The sequence below is a fragment of the Sinocyclocheilus anshuiensis genome, unplaced genomic scaffold, assembly GCF_001515605.1.
Source record: "Sinocyclocheilus anshuiensis isolate Anshui unplaced genomic scaffold, SAMN03320099.WGS_v1.1 scaffold1136, whole genome shotgun sequence".
NCBI classification, from domain to species: Eukaryota; Metazoa; Chordata; class Actinopteri; order Cypriniformes; family Cyprinidae; genus Sinocyclocheilus; species Sinocyclocheilus anshuiensis.
In genome coordinates this window covers 104,496-124,474 of record NW_015548521.1, presented here as the reverse complement: position 1 = coordinate 124,474, position 19,979 = coordinate 104,496, and the positions used below count along the sequence as shown (strand labels likewise).

The window sequence follows — 19,979 nt, the reverse complement described above, 5'->3', positions numbered from 1 at the left end:
GTTGCTTTGACACAATCTGTATTGTTAAAAGCGCTATATAAATAAAGGTGACTTGACTTGACTTGACTTACATTTGGGGACTGACAGACAAGAATTGCAATACAGCTTAATGTGATGATTAAACTTCAAAAGGCTCTGATTTCATTGAGTCTAAAAGTGAAAATGCAGTGCGGGTGTTTTTATATGAATGCATCTCTGAAGGGGAGTTTCGATGGCATTTATTTATTCTTTCCTATAATGCCTGATAAAGCAGCATTTATGAGCACAGCACTGCTTTGTGTGCAGCCATTATTGGGAAACCACTATATTTCTGTCGTTCCAAAAGCACCACCTGCTGGCAGAGAATGAATGTGCATCACTGATCATTACACAGATCAGTGATTTGCATTTTCAGTAAGCCCGTCTGCCATTTATGTTCAGACCAATGCGAATATCGACCCATATTTTTAAAGCACCAAACACGTAGAGTTGTAAATGTGAAAGAAGCTAATGTGCCTTCTAAAAATCTAAACAATTAAGACACTAAGATATATGTTTATGTTTTAAATTAATATGACAATGTATATGTTTGACTCATCCCTTTTCTTAATGGTTTAAAGGCTGAAATGTGACTATCATTTTACAACACTTTTGTTTTTGTGAAAACCTGTATCTGAACTGTAAATCATGTCATTTTATGGTTTAATATGTTACCATAGACATTGCCCAACCCCACTCATACGGTGTTTTCATTTCATTTTATTTGTCTTAAAAAGGGTCATACAAACAATTACACTGATTTCTTATTTTTTTAATCTTCAGATACCCTGTAAAATAAAATTCCTTCCTTGATATGTGTGAAAATGTTTTTGATTGACATTTCAACACCTACCCAATTTTCTATATATATATATATATTTTTTTTTTTTTTGTTGTTGTTGTTTTGTTTTGTTTGTTTGTTTGTTTGGGCTAGTTAAAATAATTTCCAGCTACCAAAATCTGCCTGGCCGAAGGGCTACCAGAGATTTTGAAATTTTGCGAACCCTGATTTCTTGTGTATATGAATATTTTATGAGAAAAACATTAATTAACCTACATTTTTCCTGTTCCATGAAAGGCAAAGTCATTTCTGGGGTGGAATATGAATATTTACAAGATTAAATAAAACACTTTTGTGGAATAATGTACACTATTGTTCAAAGTTTGGGGGCAGTAAGATTTTTTTTGAAAGACCTTCCGCAAATATGCAATAAATTCATCAAAAGTGACAGTAGCTCCATTTCTGCTCTTTTGACAAAGAATCCTGAAAAATCTATATTTCCAAAAAAATATTAAGCAACACTGATAAAAAACAAAAAACAAATGTTTCTTGAGCACCTTACCAACATATCATTTCCCACTTCAGAAATAACAATATCAGATGGAATAAATCCATTTGTGCAGAAAAGATTCTCATGTCCTGACTATTTCCTAAATCATCCTCAGCATCAGTATATCATAAAATGTCATATAAATCAAGAAAATACAGAAATGAATTAAAGCCTTCATAAACAGTTTCAGTACATGTGCAATTCAGTTGCAAAGGACAAAGAATTTAGAGTCCTGGGTCGTGAAGCAAAACCACTTGAGATCCACTGATTTAACACACTCACAAAACCTGAACGTTTCGAGGATCAGAAGCCCAGCAAGGCACTTCTTCTCTGGCTGTGTGTGCAGCAGACTAGCGCCATGAAATTGGTTCATGTTTCTGTCTCTCTGGCTGCACTAGCCTCCTTCAGTTTGAGAGACCACACGACAAAAGCAGCCAACAACAGCTCTCTCTGAGAGGAGCTGAGGTGCTCTACAGTGCGGCTGTCAATACACCGTAATCTAATCTAGAGTATGTGACTCTCGTGCATGAGAGGTCATGCAGGTGCCGTATACTGCGGAATGCATTAAGCTTTTGACACTAAATGATAAACCACAGAGGAGCTTGAATATAACTCAATAAACTGTCAGTGCTTGAATACTTTCAACTGAAGTGTGAGCTAATGGATTTTAAATTATTAATTTTAAAATCACCAACCTCTTTTTATGCTTTTTGTCCACCTTTCTTTTACGTCTGGGACTCGAGCCACTGTAAAATAGGAGCATCTATTGATTAGGTTTAAATTAAAGGTCCCACAGGAAAGAAAATGAACAGATGAGATCTCTTTGCTGTTTCTGCTAGAAAACAATACGATTAAATGGATTCTGTATGTACAGATCCCTATATTCTTACAGTATGTCAATAATTGTGCCTTTTTATCTCTTAAATAATTTTAGGAGAAACATCTGGGATACTTAAATGATACATAACGGCAATCTCCTGAGCTATGAAAGAGGAACTCTGAGCAATAAAATCTTTCCCTGGGGTGCCATAAACTACTTAAGAGCACTTCACAATAATCATCAGGTATTATCTGTACTTTGTGAAAAGCACTGTGCCCTTTATTCTAGGAAAGAGCACTAAAAACAAACATTAAATAAATCTAAAATGTACCTGTGTCGTCCCTTCCTTGAGGCAGACCTAGAGGCAGAGAAGAGCAGACTTTAAAGGCAGTCATGAAAAAAAAAAAGAAAAAAGAAAAACACACACACACACACACCACACCACACCACACCAGCAAAGTGTACTCAAAGCAAACCTCTAAACATGATCTGATGTGGAAAATCAATCACTACCTATGTCGCTTCCTTTTCTTTGAGCTCTTCTTTTTCTTCTTCTTCCTCACAGGTGATGGACTGCAGGAGGGAGATCTGGAAGATCAAATATGGTCACATGTAGCGAAAACACATCCAGCATTCTGTTTTTTATAGTAACGCTTAAGGGAATATTTAGCCCATATATGATAATCTTGGAATGTGTTCCAAAGGCTTTTATATAATTGAATATACTTTCAAATAATTTAGAATATAGTTCAAAAGATGTGTGAATTTATTTATTTAAAATTCCTTTTGTTTCAAATTAATTATTTTCAAATGTACACAACTTTTACGCAAAAATATTAAGCAGTACAACTGTTTTCGACATTTATAAAAAATATTTATTGAGAAAATCAACATAGAATGATTTCTGAAGGATCAAGTGGATAAAGACTGGAGTAAAGGCTGCCAAAATTGCAGCTCTGCCACCATAGGAATATAAATAACATTTTAAAATGCATTCAAATAGAAATAAGAATATTTAACAATATTACTGTTTTCACTGTATTTTTGATAAATGAAATAAGCTTTGGTGAGAATAATAGACCTAAACTTCTTAACAGTAATGTATGATACACTATGATATGATACAGTAACAGTAGCATATGATAAGGAAGTAAATAATAAGGAATTGTAGACATATGCATTGATGACATACAGTATGTTTTGCAGATTGGAGAGGCTTTTAAAGTGAATGAGATTCAGTGAGTGAGAATCTGCTGGCACACAAAACCCAAAGGCAGCAAGAAAACAGAATGTCTAAAATTTAAAGAAATGTAAAAGCCTTTCCTTAAAGCGTAACAAGCTGAGAACAGTTTGAGTGTGCTTTGATACTTTATGACACAAACACACTGTTTATTGTTCACTCGTGTACTTTGTGAACTGTGTGACAATTAAAAGCTGTTGTTGGATATTGATTAAATACAGCATGAAATTGTTCTATCTATCTGAACTGTATGACATTGTCAATTTTGTTGACTGCTATATAAAAGATTATTGTTGTGACATGATTTCTTTTTTTTTTTGGCTGACCTGTGTCTCCTCCTCTTTCTCTGTGACTTCTTCTTCTTTTTCTTTGCTTTAGGCACCGGCCGAGGGGAAAGATCAGCATCAAAAGAGACACTGGAAAAGCAAACACAAGAGAGAACACATTTTTCAGAATCTATGTCTGTTATTTCATTTTATAGGTCATGCAAAGACAATTATTCAATAGTAAGCGCTTGATGAATGACCAGTCAATCACTGTAAGCAAAGGTCAGGGTTAAGTTAATCAAACGCTGATTGATTTCTAACCGTAAAAATGACAGAAAGTTTCTGAAATGGAAAAAGTAGACAGCTGTGCATACAATTATTTCTAGAGGCACCGAACTAATATTCTTGGATGTACTGAATCCACTGTTCTAGCAACACAAGCTTATTGAGAAAAAATTTAAAAAATTAAAAAACCTGCCGGTGGCGGCATTTCAGCAAAATGACATTACATTGCTTCTTGCACACTTCTCGCTACACCTTCAAAGTGAAATGTCCAATGAGTGGCGCTAAAAGTGTGTTCCGTTTAACCCGAAACTGATGAATGTGAATCTAGCAATATTTTATTACGTTGGTTGTTTCATGGCTGTTCGGAAATCTAACCGTGTGTTCTATAATGTTTAAAAATAATGTCCTACTTAAATTAAATCATACGCTAAACCTAAGCGATACTGATGTTAACTAAAGCAAACGTGAGATAAAAATGCACTTGCTGAAGCAATCATTCCATTTTAGCTTGTTTCTACAAGTCTATGAGCTCTTTTAGCATGATTGTCCACATCGCAAGTGCAACCCTGTACCAGGTGAGTGACCAAGCACGTCTACAGTGTTAGAAAGCCATACATATGGAGCTGGTTATGCAATGCAAACCTCAAAATGCATTCGTTTACAAATCATGCACTATGGTAAAAGTGTTCTACAGTCATAACATAGTATTGTGCAAGGAATTGCGTCTTTATTAATCAATAATTAGTGTTTTATTGCCACAAGTGTTCATTTCAGCTGCTAACTGCAGTGAATTAAATGCACAGTTTTGGGAGTTTTACAAAAATGTAGGTAGAGGCACATTTCTTCAATGAACCTATGGCAATCCGTCACCCAAAACATCTAAATTCTTAAGAACAGAAAAGGCACTTGGTAAAATAGAGGTTAAAGAGGAAGGACGCATCAAAGCAGAAAGGAGAGAAAGAAATAGAAAGCTGCATGCTCGGACAGGTAGCTTTTAAAATCAATTTACTTTTAGCAGCAACACTTCTGCAACAACAAAGCAGAAGATCAGAGAGAATGGACGGCGTGTCCTGATTGAGTGGGACATGTGTGCCGTTTCAAAAGCACCGAGGTGTCACCTCAAAAGCGTCTTTTAAAGGCAATAACATCGAGGGAAGTGCAAGGAAGGATTTGAAGCTTAACAGAGAGATACCACACTGCATCTACTACTGAGAGTCTCGATTCCTCGGGAAAGCAATTCAAGTGCAATCATCAACAGGGAGACTATTCACAGACAGCAGACATGTATATCACACGTTTTCAATGTTTACTAAAGCATGGGGCGCAACTGTTATTATTTTGATTGCAGCGATGGCCACACACCACTCTCATTCCATCAGGAACGGCAGAAGATTCAATCAAAAGTGGGTGTGAAACGCTTTACCCAAACCACCAATATTGCAGATTCAAACCGAAGGGAAGAGGCGAGCTGAATGAGTTACAGGCATTTTTCAAGCGAATTGCAAAGGTTACATTTCCGACTCCCAAAACAAAGGGGATTTATCAAATACAAAGACCGGAAAGCTGGAATGAGCAAACACTATTCCCGCTGCCCCTATCTTATTTAGCCACATCAAATAATGTCCTTCCATCACTTTTAATCCTTTGAACCCCCCCCCCCAAAAAAAATCTATTAGATGCTTCAAAATCCTCAATCTGTACCATTCAAACACTGATAAGGCCCATGGAACGGAACAGCTGACCTCTATAATATTTTCAAAGGCAGATTTTCTGATACTGACCCTATTTATATCAAAGAGACTCATTTTAGCTCGCTATATTAAGCTTTAAATGCTCTGTGACCGAAAGAGCTTGTCTCGTAAGAATTAGCAGAGTGGAGGTAGGAGGGATAGAACATTGAAAATGTAATGCTTTTTCCTCTGTGGAGGTATGTGTACACTAAATAGCTCTTTCACATAACATAACATCACAGACTGTCAGAATGACATGCATCTGACAGGCAGCAATGAAAATATAAAGCATGGAAGAAGGTATACAGGATATCCATGACCAATACACATGACTGGTGCAGGTTAAAGGAACGGTGGAAGCGGCAATGAGATTTCCTTCTTGCGGCACATCGCTACAGCAGGATAATAATATTTCATAGACACAGGGGAGTGCTGTCCGTGTCAGTCCATGAATTACAGACTGTTGTAGCTTTGGCTTTGCCCAGCCAGTCAGTGATTCAATATGAGCACTGAGAGGAAACCATTTAGACGGATCAAAACACAGACGGAGAGCCAGGCTGGTTGCGCGGATGTGCTCACGGGGGAGCGGGCTGCTCACTCGCTCTCCGAGGGTGGAAAAGGCTGTTTGGTCTGATATAGGAATAGTTCATCCAGCCATTGCTGCATTTGCAAGTCTGAAACTCATTAGAAGCTGATTAGCATAAAAGCAAGTGCCATTTCTGCTTAATTATAATTGATTGTAATGCTTTTTTCCTCAGTTGGTCAGAACAAACATGGCAGACTTGTTACTTACTTGTTCAGATGACAATATCCAGTGAAAATTCTTATTTTCAAGACATAGGCTAGAATCTGTGAGTGCGAAGTACATTAAATATCCACACCGGTGCGGTGACTGACTGCCACACACACATACTCCTCAAAACATTAGATTCATCCGCGCTGGAAGCCTAGCCGGTGTTGTGCCAAATTCTGACCCCCGCCAGATTATTACCCCCCTAGTATTGGTAGGTAATCAGAAGATGTTACTGTAGTTCTAAAATAAACATGAATATGCATGAATTCATCTCACTCACACACACACAAAAAAAACACAGATTCAGTATTCCTTAAAATTAATAAAAATAATGCAACTCAGAATATGACGCAAACCTGCAATAATTAATGTTAATGTTAAACAGATTGTAATGCATTACTTTTAAAAGTAACTTTCCCCAGCACTGGGTATAGGGTTAGGTGTGGGGGTGAGGTTAGGATTAGGCAATCAGATTTCAACCTTAAGGGGTAATAATTTGGCAGGGGGTTGAAAATGGGCACAACACCGGCGCACAACACAAGCAAGTAAGATAATTCCGCAAGCAATTGCAAGTTTTCAAACAGAGATGGCGACAAAGAGGCAAAACTTACGGACTTTAAATAAATTATCCTAAAAAAATTGACCAGTTATGACAAAAATGATCTTTTTTAAGAACCATTGTCAGCTTACGGTGCATTTTACCGCAAGCAATTGCAAGTTTTCAAACAGAGATGGCGACAAAGAGGCAAAACTTACAGACTTTAAATAAATTATCCTAAAAATATTGACCAGTTATGACAAAAATTATCTTTTTTAAGAACCATTGTCAGCTTACGGTGCATTTTAGATCAGTTACAATTAGGGGGTCTCAATAGTCCAGTATTGATAATAGCCTATAAATACAATGATATATATAAAAAAAATGAAACATTGAAATGATGTAAATACTACACGTATTATAATAGTGTTAATAATCCAGCACCAATAACTATTCGGTTGACACTCCAGCATAGACGGTGGCGGAATTGCACTTTGAAGCGTGTTGTTGCCTGTCAAAAAAAGGCAGTGTGGTGTTACTACTGCTGCACAAAATCATGACGGACGGAAGCAAGACACCTGAAAAAAGTAAGTTTGTCACTGTGTGACTGATTTATTGGTCAAAAAAGAGAAAACACAAAACTGAGTTAAAGATCAATTTCACCGATCTTCTATTTTCCCCCATATTGCTATAGATATTGGGCTAATATCGTTATCGTAAATTCTTTTGGCCATGATAATCTTGTAGTGAAAACCTGATATCATCATAGCCCTAGTTCCAATCAGCTCTGAAATCAACCACAGAAACTTTTCTGCGACACTGTTTGATCCATTGACTAATGCTGTTAATGCTATGATTTTTATTCAGCTTGTTGATTTGCTCTCCAGCTTTTAAAGTCTTTCCGTCAGTTTCAGTCGACCTTGAATGCGCACAGGTAATGAACACACCCCTAATGGCCACCATCACTTCAGCTGTCAGAAGGAACAGCACGGAGAGGGTCATCTTGTGAGTTAGACTGAACACTGACACACTCCGGAGAATAGACAAGGTTAGAGAGTTAAAAGGCTGTCAACGCTGTTTACATTGCTTGCACTGCTGTACGTACCTTTCTGCTTTGGAAAAAAAAAACTGCATCATGATTCTCAAAACCAAAATGCAGAGGCTTAAGCTTGTTGCCAAAGTTATGAAAGGAAAATCGTGCAAGCATAAGACGGCACAGAGAACTTTTGACTACTGACAGGACAGAGGGCTTCTATTTAAATATCACTTCACTGACACTGAAATTGACACTGTACAATAAGACTTTCCACATTTGAGATGTTTCTTTTATTTGGATAAGAAAACAACTGTATATGTACACGATTTAGGATTCTTCAGTTGTTGTGATGAAGGAAAGAAAGCTGTTTGGGGATTTCGGAGCTTTAGCTTGATCTGACTTAATCGTTCTTTGATCTTGCATTGTTTAGCTGCTGTTGTATGCTTGATTATAAAATCTCAATAAAAAAAAATGCCTTTGCATCTGCCGTTCTCTGCCAGAAAACAGAGCATGAACTCAGAGATTAGCATGTTTAAGATAACACTTGAGCTGGCGTCCTCCCTGTTTTACATACTGATGCATTGCTTGTGCCCTGCATTATCACCAACACTTTGAAGGTATCAGTGGAATTACGGCGTTAAGAATCCAATGCTGAATCAATTTCATTCACCAGGCGGAGTTAGAATTTTGGTGGATGGGAAGTAAGAGGACCCCATAAAAGACACCCGTGTTAAAAATTCCAGCAACACCTGAATGTTTACACTGTGGCGAGGAGATAAGAGTGTTTGTGCCTGCCTCGCTTTAAAGTTTGGGGTTTCTAATTCATGCTTATAGAGTGAGAATGTGGCTTAGAAGTGGATTTGGTGATGCATATTTTCATGTGTTTGATCTTCTCTGGGGTCAAAAATAAAAATAAAATTCACATTTGAATAGATTTATCTATACTAAGGTTCTGTGGTTGAATTGTACATTTTCAACAGCACATGCTGTTTTCAAGCGCTTCAGAAGTGGTGGAAAACAGCTATTTTACCTTCAGAGACTACAAATAGTTTCTTTTCTAGAACAGCAAATGCATAGTTTACATTGAAGTGTTTACTCCTAAGCACCGAAACATCTTTGATGAAGATGTGTGTATGAGGCACAGCTTTAGAAGATACAGACCTGCGAGCTCGACGGTGGCTGTGGCGTTTACGTCCTCTGCGTTTCACGTGTCCATTTTTCTCGTGGGTTTTTGCAACTGCATCTTTCTTTTTCGCTTTCTCCTCATCATCTTTAGGCGCTAGGCTAACTACTGTTTCCAATCTGGAAGAACAGAATAACAAAAATTCTTTAGCATCAAATATTTTACAGTCAACAGGTTGTTAAATAATATGTGACCCTGGAGCACAAAACCAATCATAAGTAGCACAGGTATATTTGTAGCAATAGCCAAAAATACATTGTATGGGTCAAAATTATACATTTTTCTTTTATGCCAAAAATCATTAGGATATTAAGTAAAGATCATGTTCCATGAAGATATGTTGTAAATTTCCTACCGTAAATATATCAAAACTTGAAAGTACCGTAAATATATCAAAACGTATTTTTTGATTAGTAATATGCATTGCTAAGAACTTCATTTAGACAACTTTAAAGGCAATTTTCTCGATATGTTGATTTTTTTTTTTTTTTGCCCCCTCAGATTCCAGATTTTCAAATAGTTGTATCTCGGCCAAATATTGTCCTCCTATCCTAACATACCATACATCAATGGAAGGTTTATTTATTCAGCTTTCAGATGATTAAATCTCAATTTCAAAAAATGTACCCTTATGACTGGTTTTGTGGTCCAGGGTCACATATTACTTTTTTTGTGTTTCCCTTTTGTAAAGTTTGGGCAGTTATGCAATGATCTTAAATAATTATACATGTAGCTCAGTAATGAAATTGAAATACATTGTTCTGAAGGCATGAAAAAAAAAAGCGGAAGTAAGCCTATGGGCGAGACTTCCGGATCATTAACCGCTAAAGGTAAATAACGACAAGAATAACAACGTGCAGTAAACGGTAAAACTGTTTGCACTACAAACCAGTGTGTTCATAATTAAGATAATACATAAAAACAATATAGTAAGACACACCAATTTTGCTGGACGCAGAAAAAACTGGACGCAGATGAGTCCGGAAACTAGACCCATAGAATTTATGGCAAGAAAAAGATGGATAAATGCACTCATGTTTGAGGAAGCAGGTTGGGTTTGGTTCTCTGCTGAGAGACATTGAGCATTTTCATGTTTCTCTCCTAGACCTTCATAAATGCAGAGGTCATCTGCTCAGCATTCAAATGAGGTGTCAACAGAGAAGCCTTTATTTACACGCCTCAGTTGAACTGACATTTCTGAAATTATTTGTGCGTATCCCAAGGTTGTAAGGAGCATGGTTTGGAAACTCGAGACTCGTATGTGCTCGTCTTTCTGTACATGGAGCAGAGTAAAACGAGTGATATGTGTATCCTTCATGATCTGATATTAAAACTGAAAATTTCACACTAAAGTCATTGCAAAATATATTTTTCATGCTGTCTTATAATTCGCTGATTGCACCCAGCCAGGCTGAAAAATGTAATAATTGGTTGACATAAAAAAACGGAGTAATTCGGTTTGTGTTAGCTATATAGCATAGTACTTACTAAAAAGTAAATTTTCAGGGAGATCTCTTTTGTATTCATAGGTATTTTATGTGAAGTGTGCATATTTTCGATCACTTGTATAAACAGTGAAATGTACAATATCAGTGTACTGACAACCTCAAAACATAAATAATTTTTAGATGTACAACTTTAGAGGCATACAGATCTTTATGGTTAAAATAAATATTGTTAAAATATATAAAATGACAATAAATATATTTGTATTGGCTTAACTTGGATAAAATTAAAATATATCTCTAGAATCACACTTTACAAATACTAAAATAAAATTGCTAAACAGTAGATTTAACAGTAAAACTTCTGTTTAACGCTCTGCTCTATTCTCAATCAAAATGTGTCCGATTGAAACGGCACTTGAGCAAAGACAGACCCAGGTGATTCAGCAAAGACCTCTTCTTTTCCTGTAATTGCCAGGTTCCTTACAAATAGTTTGAAAATAAATGCATAAATAAAACTGATTGCTAGAGCTGTGTAAGTAGGCCTGACTTGATCTCTGTGGCATAATTACAGATCCACCACTGGAGTGTGAGAGTAGTGTGTGTTGCTGTGCGTTTGTACATGAGTTTGTGTGTCTGAGTGCCTGCATGGTGTGTGTGTGTGTCTGATTGTAATGAGAAGTTAATCAGTCTTGCAGATTAAATGCTGATTGCCTCTCTCTCTCAGCAGCAGGAGGAGGCCTGCCTTCTGCCACCTCTGGATAAGAGAGGGCAAAGCACAATCACGTTATTAATGTCAACCTTCCGGCACCGCAGCCCTACACGGCCCTCCAGTGTGCCAGTACGTGATTGGAAAATACACCGGCCTGCTGGGTATAATAGGGGAGAGGATTACAGATGGTGAAACACTGAAAACGTGTTGGTGTGAGGGCAGCTGAATGACCCAAACATCAAAGTTCAAGGAAAAATCTGTGATTTCAAATTAATATTTTATTTTTTTCATTTTTATGGATTATGGCCAGAAGCAATGGTTTATAGTTATAATGCCCTAATGATGAACTTGTTTCTAATGAACATGCAGCTTTTCACTTGACAAGATGTTAAATGATGGACTAGAGATGTGTGGACTGCTTGTGGATTAGTTTGGACTCTCATTCTGACGGCACCCATTCACTGCAGAGGGTCCATTGTGGTGAGCAAGTGATGGAATGCTACATTTCTCCAAATCTTTTCCAATGAAGAAACAAACTCGTCAACATCTTAGATGTCCTGAGGGTGAGTAAATCTTCAGCAAATTTTCATTTTTGGGTGAACCATTACGTTAAAGTAATTTATAAGAACGTTCCTAAATGCAATTCTTGAAAAAAATCCAAAATCCAAAGTTTTGTCTTTAGATGAATCTTAAGAAACAAGCAAGGAACATTCATAGAAAATGCATGGGAAAACAAAATATTCTGAACTTTATTCTTAAGTTAGAAATTAAGAAGAAAACAGCAGTTAAGAAGAATTTTATTCTTAAGAATGTTTTGTGAATCTGGCACCTTGGTGACCAAAAAGAAGAAACCTGCTGGGATACAGCAACAACAATCAACTCTAGCTCAGGAGGCAGTGACTATTACAGCCTTCCGCTGTAATAGAATATTTCTCGTCATTTTCCACGGACTTCTTTAAACCCAGACTCTTTCTTACTGGCCGTCAGCTAGAGATGAGAGCTTTAAATGAAATTGATTTCCCCATCACTGAATGACTTTTCTCTGATCAGCTTCAGAATTTATGGAAGAACTTCTCCACAGGGAGTCAGATTTATGGTGCGCTGTTTATATCTGTCTCAAACACGCGCATACACGCGCACTTGCATCGGTTTGGGCTTGCTAACTTTCAAAGCTGTCTTGAGTGCTTGTAATCCATTACTCTGGAAAGTACAGACCATTTGAAGGGTCTAAATGGAACTATTCAAAGTTCACAGCAGGGAAAAGCTTTCTAGCAAATAATAAGCTGCAGATTTTAGCTGCAGAACATTTACTGTAGAACTGTTCAGACACTTCAGCCTTTCTGTCTGTTAGCAGTTATGGAATGGAGACTTCTTTGGTTTAGCTTGATTACAAAAATAACTATCATTGCCAATCATGAGGAAATATATTTTCATACAAATATTTTCATGTTAAATGTGTTGCTATGCAGGTTACAATGTTGCTCCAGATAGTTGCTTTCAGGTTCAAGTGAAAAGAGCCCACCAAGCATATATATTCATTGATATTTATCATTTATAATGTTTGCTGTATATTATTGATACAAACACTCTTTGACAATCCGAGCAATCAAACAGAGTGGGATGAATAACACGTCGAAGTTTAAAACAAAAAAAAATATATATAGTATAGAAAACTAAAGTAGAAAAAACTAAAGTATAGACTTCTAAACTAACTTTGCACACTTTGCACATCAAGCAAAGACTGTTCACCACTGCATTCCACTTTCAAGGACAGATGGGCATGTGAAATATTTGTATAGTTTTCAATGACTTAGTTTTAGCCGTTTTCATTGTTCTAACACTAAAACTGCAGATTAACCAAATGCTAAAATCCCTAACCCTATTCAAAATTTACCTTAGAAATCACCAATAATAAATCATTTTGATTAAAAAAATAAAAAGGTTTATGACAACTACAACTTTGGGCCTATAAAAAACATTGTTCATATTAATAAACAGGAAAAGGCACAAGACAATATTAACTGGCAAGCAGGGACTATAAAGTGCTGTAAATGTAGGGCCATGTCCTGTCCATGGTGTGCTGTTTGTGCTGTTATGTGGGTCTCAGTGGCAGTCTAATGGCAGCTCTCCAGGTTGTGTTGATGTGTTTCTGTTGTCGTGAATGAGTCACGGCTCCTAGCTTGGGTCTCCTCACTGCCACTGTCATATGACACTGATACCGGTGTGATGGCAGAAAAAAGCAGGGGGTGGAAGGGAAGAGAAAGGAGCGTGATCCAGAAGGAGAAGGCAGATGGCTCAGGATGCACACAAACACACAAAAAGGTGGGCGGGAGGAATGCCACTTCTTTGCAAAGATGACAGAACACACACACACACACACACACACACACACACACACACACACACACACACACACACACACACAGGCGCACAAACAAACACATAGGGTCTGTTTCCACCTGCTGTTTTTTTTTTGTGTGTGTGTGTGATCTGATTACAAGTGGTCAGCAATAAATACAGGTGGAAACAGGGTTTTGTGACCAGATCATTGAAACCACATCCAGAGGTAAACTCGTGACCACATCCAATTTTGAGATGATGCACCGAGTATATTGTTCACTTTTCTTTTCTTACGTGATCATTCTTAAGATCAGGTGTAAACAGAGCCATTGAGACAAAGCCAATTCGTCAAAAACATACACAAACACACACTCTTCTTTGGTGATTCAAGGTCAGCAGTCACAAGGATAGCAATCAATGCCTCAATCAGACTTAACAACAGCTACTTTTACACACACCCGTTACACTTAGAGGAATCAGTTTATAATCAGACTGCTGGCTCAATCAGATTGAAAAGCCTTCAAGTCAACACCTCAATTGAACCAAGTGATATTTCAAATGGGTTGAAAGAGGTGGTGTTGACCTGAAATAATCCGATCAACGGGAAAAATCAAGCATGTAAACACTTGAATCCGACTATTTTCTAAATTGACTCAAAAAATGTCTTTATGTTTCTATAATGTAGAGTCTAATGCAGCCCTTTGGGAAATTTCCTGAAAAGCATAAACACTCAGTGTTGGGGAAGTTACTCTTAAACTGTAGCTTGACCAGCTACAAACTACTTGTAAATTAAAGTAGTTAAGCTACATTCAAGCTGCCCTTCTGAAAAAGTAGCTAGCTACACTACAAGTTACTATCAAAAAGTAGCTAGCTACATGGAAACTACTTTTAACTTTTATTGTTATTATTATTATTATTATTTACAATTAACATTACAAATAGCTGAATAATTGCTAATGAAGAAACATAATGAAGTTATAAGTAAAATATTTGGGGTTTAGAATAACATATTGTAATGCAATCATGATTTCAAAGAGTAGGTTGAATTCTCGTTGATTGATACTATATACTGAAATACTGATTTTATGTTTATCTGCTTACCCCCAGGGCATCCAAGATGTAGGTGACTTTGTTTCTTCAGTAGAACACAAACGAAGATGTTTAACTCAAACCGTTGCAGTCTGTCAGTCATATAATGGAAGTGGATGGGAATCACGGCTTTGAGAGTAAAAAAAAACATACACAAACAAAATCAAATTAAACCCTGCGGCTCGTGACGATACATTGATTGAGATTGTAGATAGAGTGTCAATGGTCCATTGGAGAGATAGGTGGCGGTAATGCACTTATAAGTCTGCGATCCGCCGTAAAGCAAGAAGAAGAAGAAGATGTGTCATGCGCCGGCTGTCGAGGACACGCTCAGGACAGTTCAGACAGTTCCGATATTGCAGTGGATCAGAGGTAAAAAAACGATATAAATACCATTCAGTTTCTTGCACAGACTGATCGTTTCATGTCTTTACACATCAATGTATCGTCACGAGCCGCAGGGTTTAATTTGATTTTGTTTGTGTATGTTTTTTTTACTCTCAAAGCCGTGATTCCCAATCACTTCCATTATATAACTGACAGACGGCAACGGTTTGAGTTAAAAATCTTCGTTCGTGTTCTACTGAAGAAACAAAGTCACCTACATCTTGAATGCCCTGGGGGTAAGCAGATAAACATCACATTTTCATTTTTGGGTGAACTATCCTTTTAAGTCTTCGACATAGACCGCATTTTAATCTTTGTTTTGCATAAAGTACAGTTAAAATATCCACTCCTGTGCATCCTTTGCAAAATCATCAGACGATCTCTTGTTGGTGGACAGACTGTAAAGCCGCAAGATGCATGATACTGTATCACAACAGATGGCGGTAATGAACAAATATAGTTTGTGATCTAGTCAGAAGAAAACACGCACTGCACTGCTTCAATGCATTACAGGCTCGTGACTCGTCAGAAAGCAAAACGAAATGTAGCTTTTGGTCCCGCTACATCGCTACTTGCTGGAAAAAAGTAGTTAGCTACTGGGAAAGCTACACTGTTTTAATTTAGTTTGAGTGGCCCAATACAGCAACCAATGTTGTGAGATTAGGGCGGGATCTGTGCGTTCACCCAATATAAATCTGCTTGGAAAACAGTCATTATTTTTGAAATTCTGTCAGGTGACAGTAGCGAGACAGAAACTTCAGCTTTAATTACCACTCAGGAAATACACTGCTGTCCTTCAGTATATAGCTACAATTAGAATGTTTATGCAATGAAATTTAGAAAAGCATCCTGAGATGACAGCAAAACAGAGAATAATGAACACATTTTATTAAACATAGCCCTAACCCTTCTTGTCATAATCTAGCTTGCCTGGATGCACTCACAGTTTATGTATGTGAATGAATGTAATTCAAATTACCTGTCGAGTTCTGAACGAATTGCTTATTGTTTCACTTTTCATTATATCGCTCTGAAATCCTAAGGACACTCTGATTCATCAGGGGAAGAAGTGTTATTTGAGAATGCTGCTAGTTACCATGGCAGCCAAATATGAACAAGTATAAGATGTTTCATGCAAGCTAACTTATGACCCATGATTATATGCTTTAACACTTAGACTAATTAGTGCCATTAACACTCAACAAGAAGACCTGTCAGAGACTGCAATAGAAATGTAAAACAAATTCTTCACATGGATACAGATGGAGGTTTCGTTTTTAGATGATTTTGACACAAAATATTCTTTTAGCTTTGTGTTTCCCTCCTGCAGAAATTAATAAAAAAATAAACATAAATAAAAAAAATAAAGAGCTCCTCTCTAAAATCAGAGCTATGTTTTAGTACTCTATAGCAGTAAAAGCCTTACATACTAGTCCCTGGGCTCTGGGCCCACAAAAGGACAACAGACATAAAACGAGACACTATCCTCCCGCTGCGGACACATCTGATATACGAGTCCCCGGTCCATCCTGCAGTTTACTGAGGCTATCCAGTTCTATTAGGCCTGTCATATCCACAGCCAAACAACTGATAATCGCTATCATGAAAAAGGCAGGCGGCAGATCATTTTGAGAGAGAGACATGATTGAGCATGTTAATTAAGGGTGGATACCGATTAACTGACTCCAGAGCTCCATCTATCAAAATGGAAAGTGATTATATTGTTTGTGTAACATTCGGGGTAAAAGGCAACCTCTTTTCATCGTGATATTGATACTAATGATGGGTATGCTTAGGCAGGACATGGCAATTAAACTTGTTTAGGCAAATGGACATGTCTATCGGGATCAAGACTTGATATGAATCATTTTAAATTCACAGAAATTAGAAGATCCTCTGCATGAAATTTAGTCTGACCAATGACCAGAAAGCTATAAGCACACTTTATATTGTACATTTTTAAGATGTGATGTTTAACAACTGTATCATCTTAAAATTCTGTGTATCACAGTTATGTTCCAGGTCAAATTGACCCTAATTTGATTCAATGTAATTTACCAAAACTCACATTATTCTTCTAAGTATGAAATTTGCATGTCAAATTAACATCACAATCAAAATAGAAATTTCGGTAGCACTTTATTTTACAGTCCTGCTACTCATGTACATACTATGTACTTATTATAGTAATTACAATAACTAACCCTGAACCTACCCCTAAACCTAACCCTACCCCATGTAGTTACCTTATATTACATTCTCAGAAATAAAGGTACAGAAGCTGTCACTGGGGCGGTATCTTTTCAAAAGGTACACTTTTGTACCTTTTAGGTACTAAGCGAATTCTCACTACAAATTAAAGAGCGTAAAAAGACGTTTGTTGTTTGTATTTTATCATAAAATTGACAGAAGGCTGAGACTTTGTAGTAACAAAGCACAAAGCTGCGATTATTAGGTGGCTTGCGTGCTACAAATGAATGGAATTGAAAACTTTAAACAACATTTCCAAGCATTAGCCTATAGCCTACCCTAAATAAAACAGCTTGTGAATAGTCACGATTCACGTAACTTTATTTACTTCAGAAAAATCAACAATAGGGCCTAAGTTAAGTTAACCGAGTTGGAGCCCATAACATTTCGTAAACATTTTTTGCATACGGGCCCGGGGCTGACTTGCTACGCCACTGAATAAGACTGATGTACCCGTGATGTATTTCTCAGCCCCCCCAGCTCAAAATACGTTCCCGCGGCTATGCTAATATGTACACTTTAGGTACTAATATGTACTTTTAAGGTACCAATATGGTCTCTTTAGGTACAAAGGTGGTCCTTTTGAAAAGATACCGCCCCAGTGACAGCTTTTGTACCTTTTTTTCTGAGAGTGTACCAGTACTTTCTTAGGTACGTACACTGTAAGTACACTGTAGGTACACTGTAGGTACATGTAAGTGCATGTACTGTAAAATAAAGTGCAACCGAAATTTCTTATGCACATTCCACAAAACTTTGCAGGCATGACCCTTAATGAGAATTAGACACTTAGCTTAACAAGTATTTCTGACAAGCAGTTTTCTCCACTAATCTGAAGCTCTAAAGACAAGTAAACCTGCTGCATTACACTGCTACCAGCTCAGGAACGATGCAAATGGAGCAACACCATGCTAATTATGGAAGTTGTACTATTCTTGAGTTACTCAAATACACACATGTTCCTAACAACAACGGATGTGCATAGCAATCCCATGGGAACACTTTGTGAGGAACTGAGCTCATGTCTTCTTATGGAAGCAATTCCAAACTTAATTTCTAGGATCTGCATCTCTCCTACTGTAGCTGAATCAGATTAACAAACACTGAGATTAAGCATGTAGATATATATACATTGAAAGCAGTGTACGTTTTGTGCATTTTGACCCAAATCATTTTATATTCATGCCTTCAGCTGTTGATGCTGGCCAACAAACACGTCCAAAAACAGAATCCACTGTCATACACAATTACACGTGAATGTTTATGAACATATCACTGGTCATCATATCACAACAAGTCCATGTACCACATCAAAGTTCTGCACTTTCTTTAATTCTTTTGTCAGGCCTTGATTTCAGGGGCGGTTCTAGGGAGTGGCCAGGGGGGCCAGTGTCCCCCTGTCAACAAGCTTGGCCCCCCCTTTGGCCCCCCTAAATTTGGAATCATATCACACCAAACAATTTGGGGTGAAATGTGCAGTTTGTCCTGTAAACTATATATAAAAAATGAAAAACCTCACCAGCTGCTAAATTCAAATCTGCATTCGCTGGCTGGCACAGAGCCAGAGACACATGCGTTTTTAAAGCACGGTACATTATAACCAATCACATACGATTCTGTTGAGTTTATGAATGTAAGGACCAATCAGAGGCGTTCAGATGAGTCACCGCTGAAACACCGCTGTTTCATCACCACGCGCTGCATGACTGAATTCTCTGGCTAATTCTCTAATCAGAAACAACAAAGTGAAGATGTACGAATGTACATAGTGAATTGGTGGGTTTTTGTTAAATGTGAGCCAAAATCATCACAATTAAAAGAACCAAAGACTTAAACTACTTCAGTCTGTGTGTACTGAATTTATTTAATACACGAGTTTCACAATTTGAGTTGAATTACTGAAATAAATGAACTTTTCCACGACATTCTAATTTATTGAGATGCACCTGTAAGTAAGATATTAATTTCACAGTGTAAACAGCTTTAGAGATTATTATGGGAGTTTTTGAGAGTGCTTGAACTGGCTGGACTGATGTGAAAATGTTGTCTGATAATGTAAAGTTTCTTTCCTCTCTTTATGTACAATGAAAGTGTTAAATTCACATTAAATACGAAGTCAGCCATATTAAAAATGTTTTATGGTATGAGACCCATATCTGGTACTTACTGTAAGTAAAAAGACGGATGTTTATGCAAAGTTAATAGATTACACTATTAGGCTACTTTGCCCATCGTCCATTATAGATCAACTAACATAATCTATAAAGGTGCAAAATGCATTTACTTACACATATTTGAGAGTCAAGATATTTCATGATATATTTTGGGAATATTTTGAATAAAAATAAAAAATTAATAAAACCCCTGCTGAAAAAAAAAAGAATAGACACCATCACGAAATTTGAAATGGTTTTACTGGTTATAATGGGACTTGTATTGGTTTTACTAGAAACTGTAATGGACCCTGTTGGTCTCTACTGGTAATTGGTCGCCTTCTATTGGTGGCTTGTTAAAAC

At 37.1% G+C, this 19,979-nt stretch overlaps 1 protein-coding gene across 1 annotated transcript in view; it reads right to left on the bottom strand.

The window, feature by feature from the left end:
* LOC107656798 (serine/arginine repetitive matrix protein 4-like) overlaps positions 1–19,979 on the bottom strand; it is a 57,953-nt gene that overhangs the window by 9,741 nt on the left and 28,233 nt on the right. The window contains exons 2-6 of the mRNA XM_016444744.1: positions 9,219–9,359; positions 3,736–3,825; positions 2,683–2,757; positions 2,501–2,527; positions 2,045–2,095 (exon numbers count right to left, since the gene is read on the bottom strand). Coding sequence (XP_016300230.1) covers positions 2,045–2,095; positions 2,501–2,527; positions 2,683–2,757; positions 3,736–3,825; positions 9,219–9,359 — 384 coding nt within the window. The remainder of the gene's footprint in view (positions 1–2,044; positions 2,096–2,500; positions 2,528–2,682; positions 2,758–3,735; positions 3,826–9,218; positions 9,360–19,979) is intronic.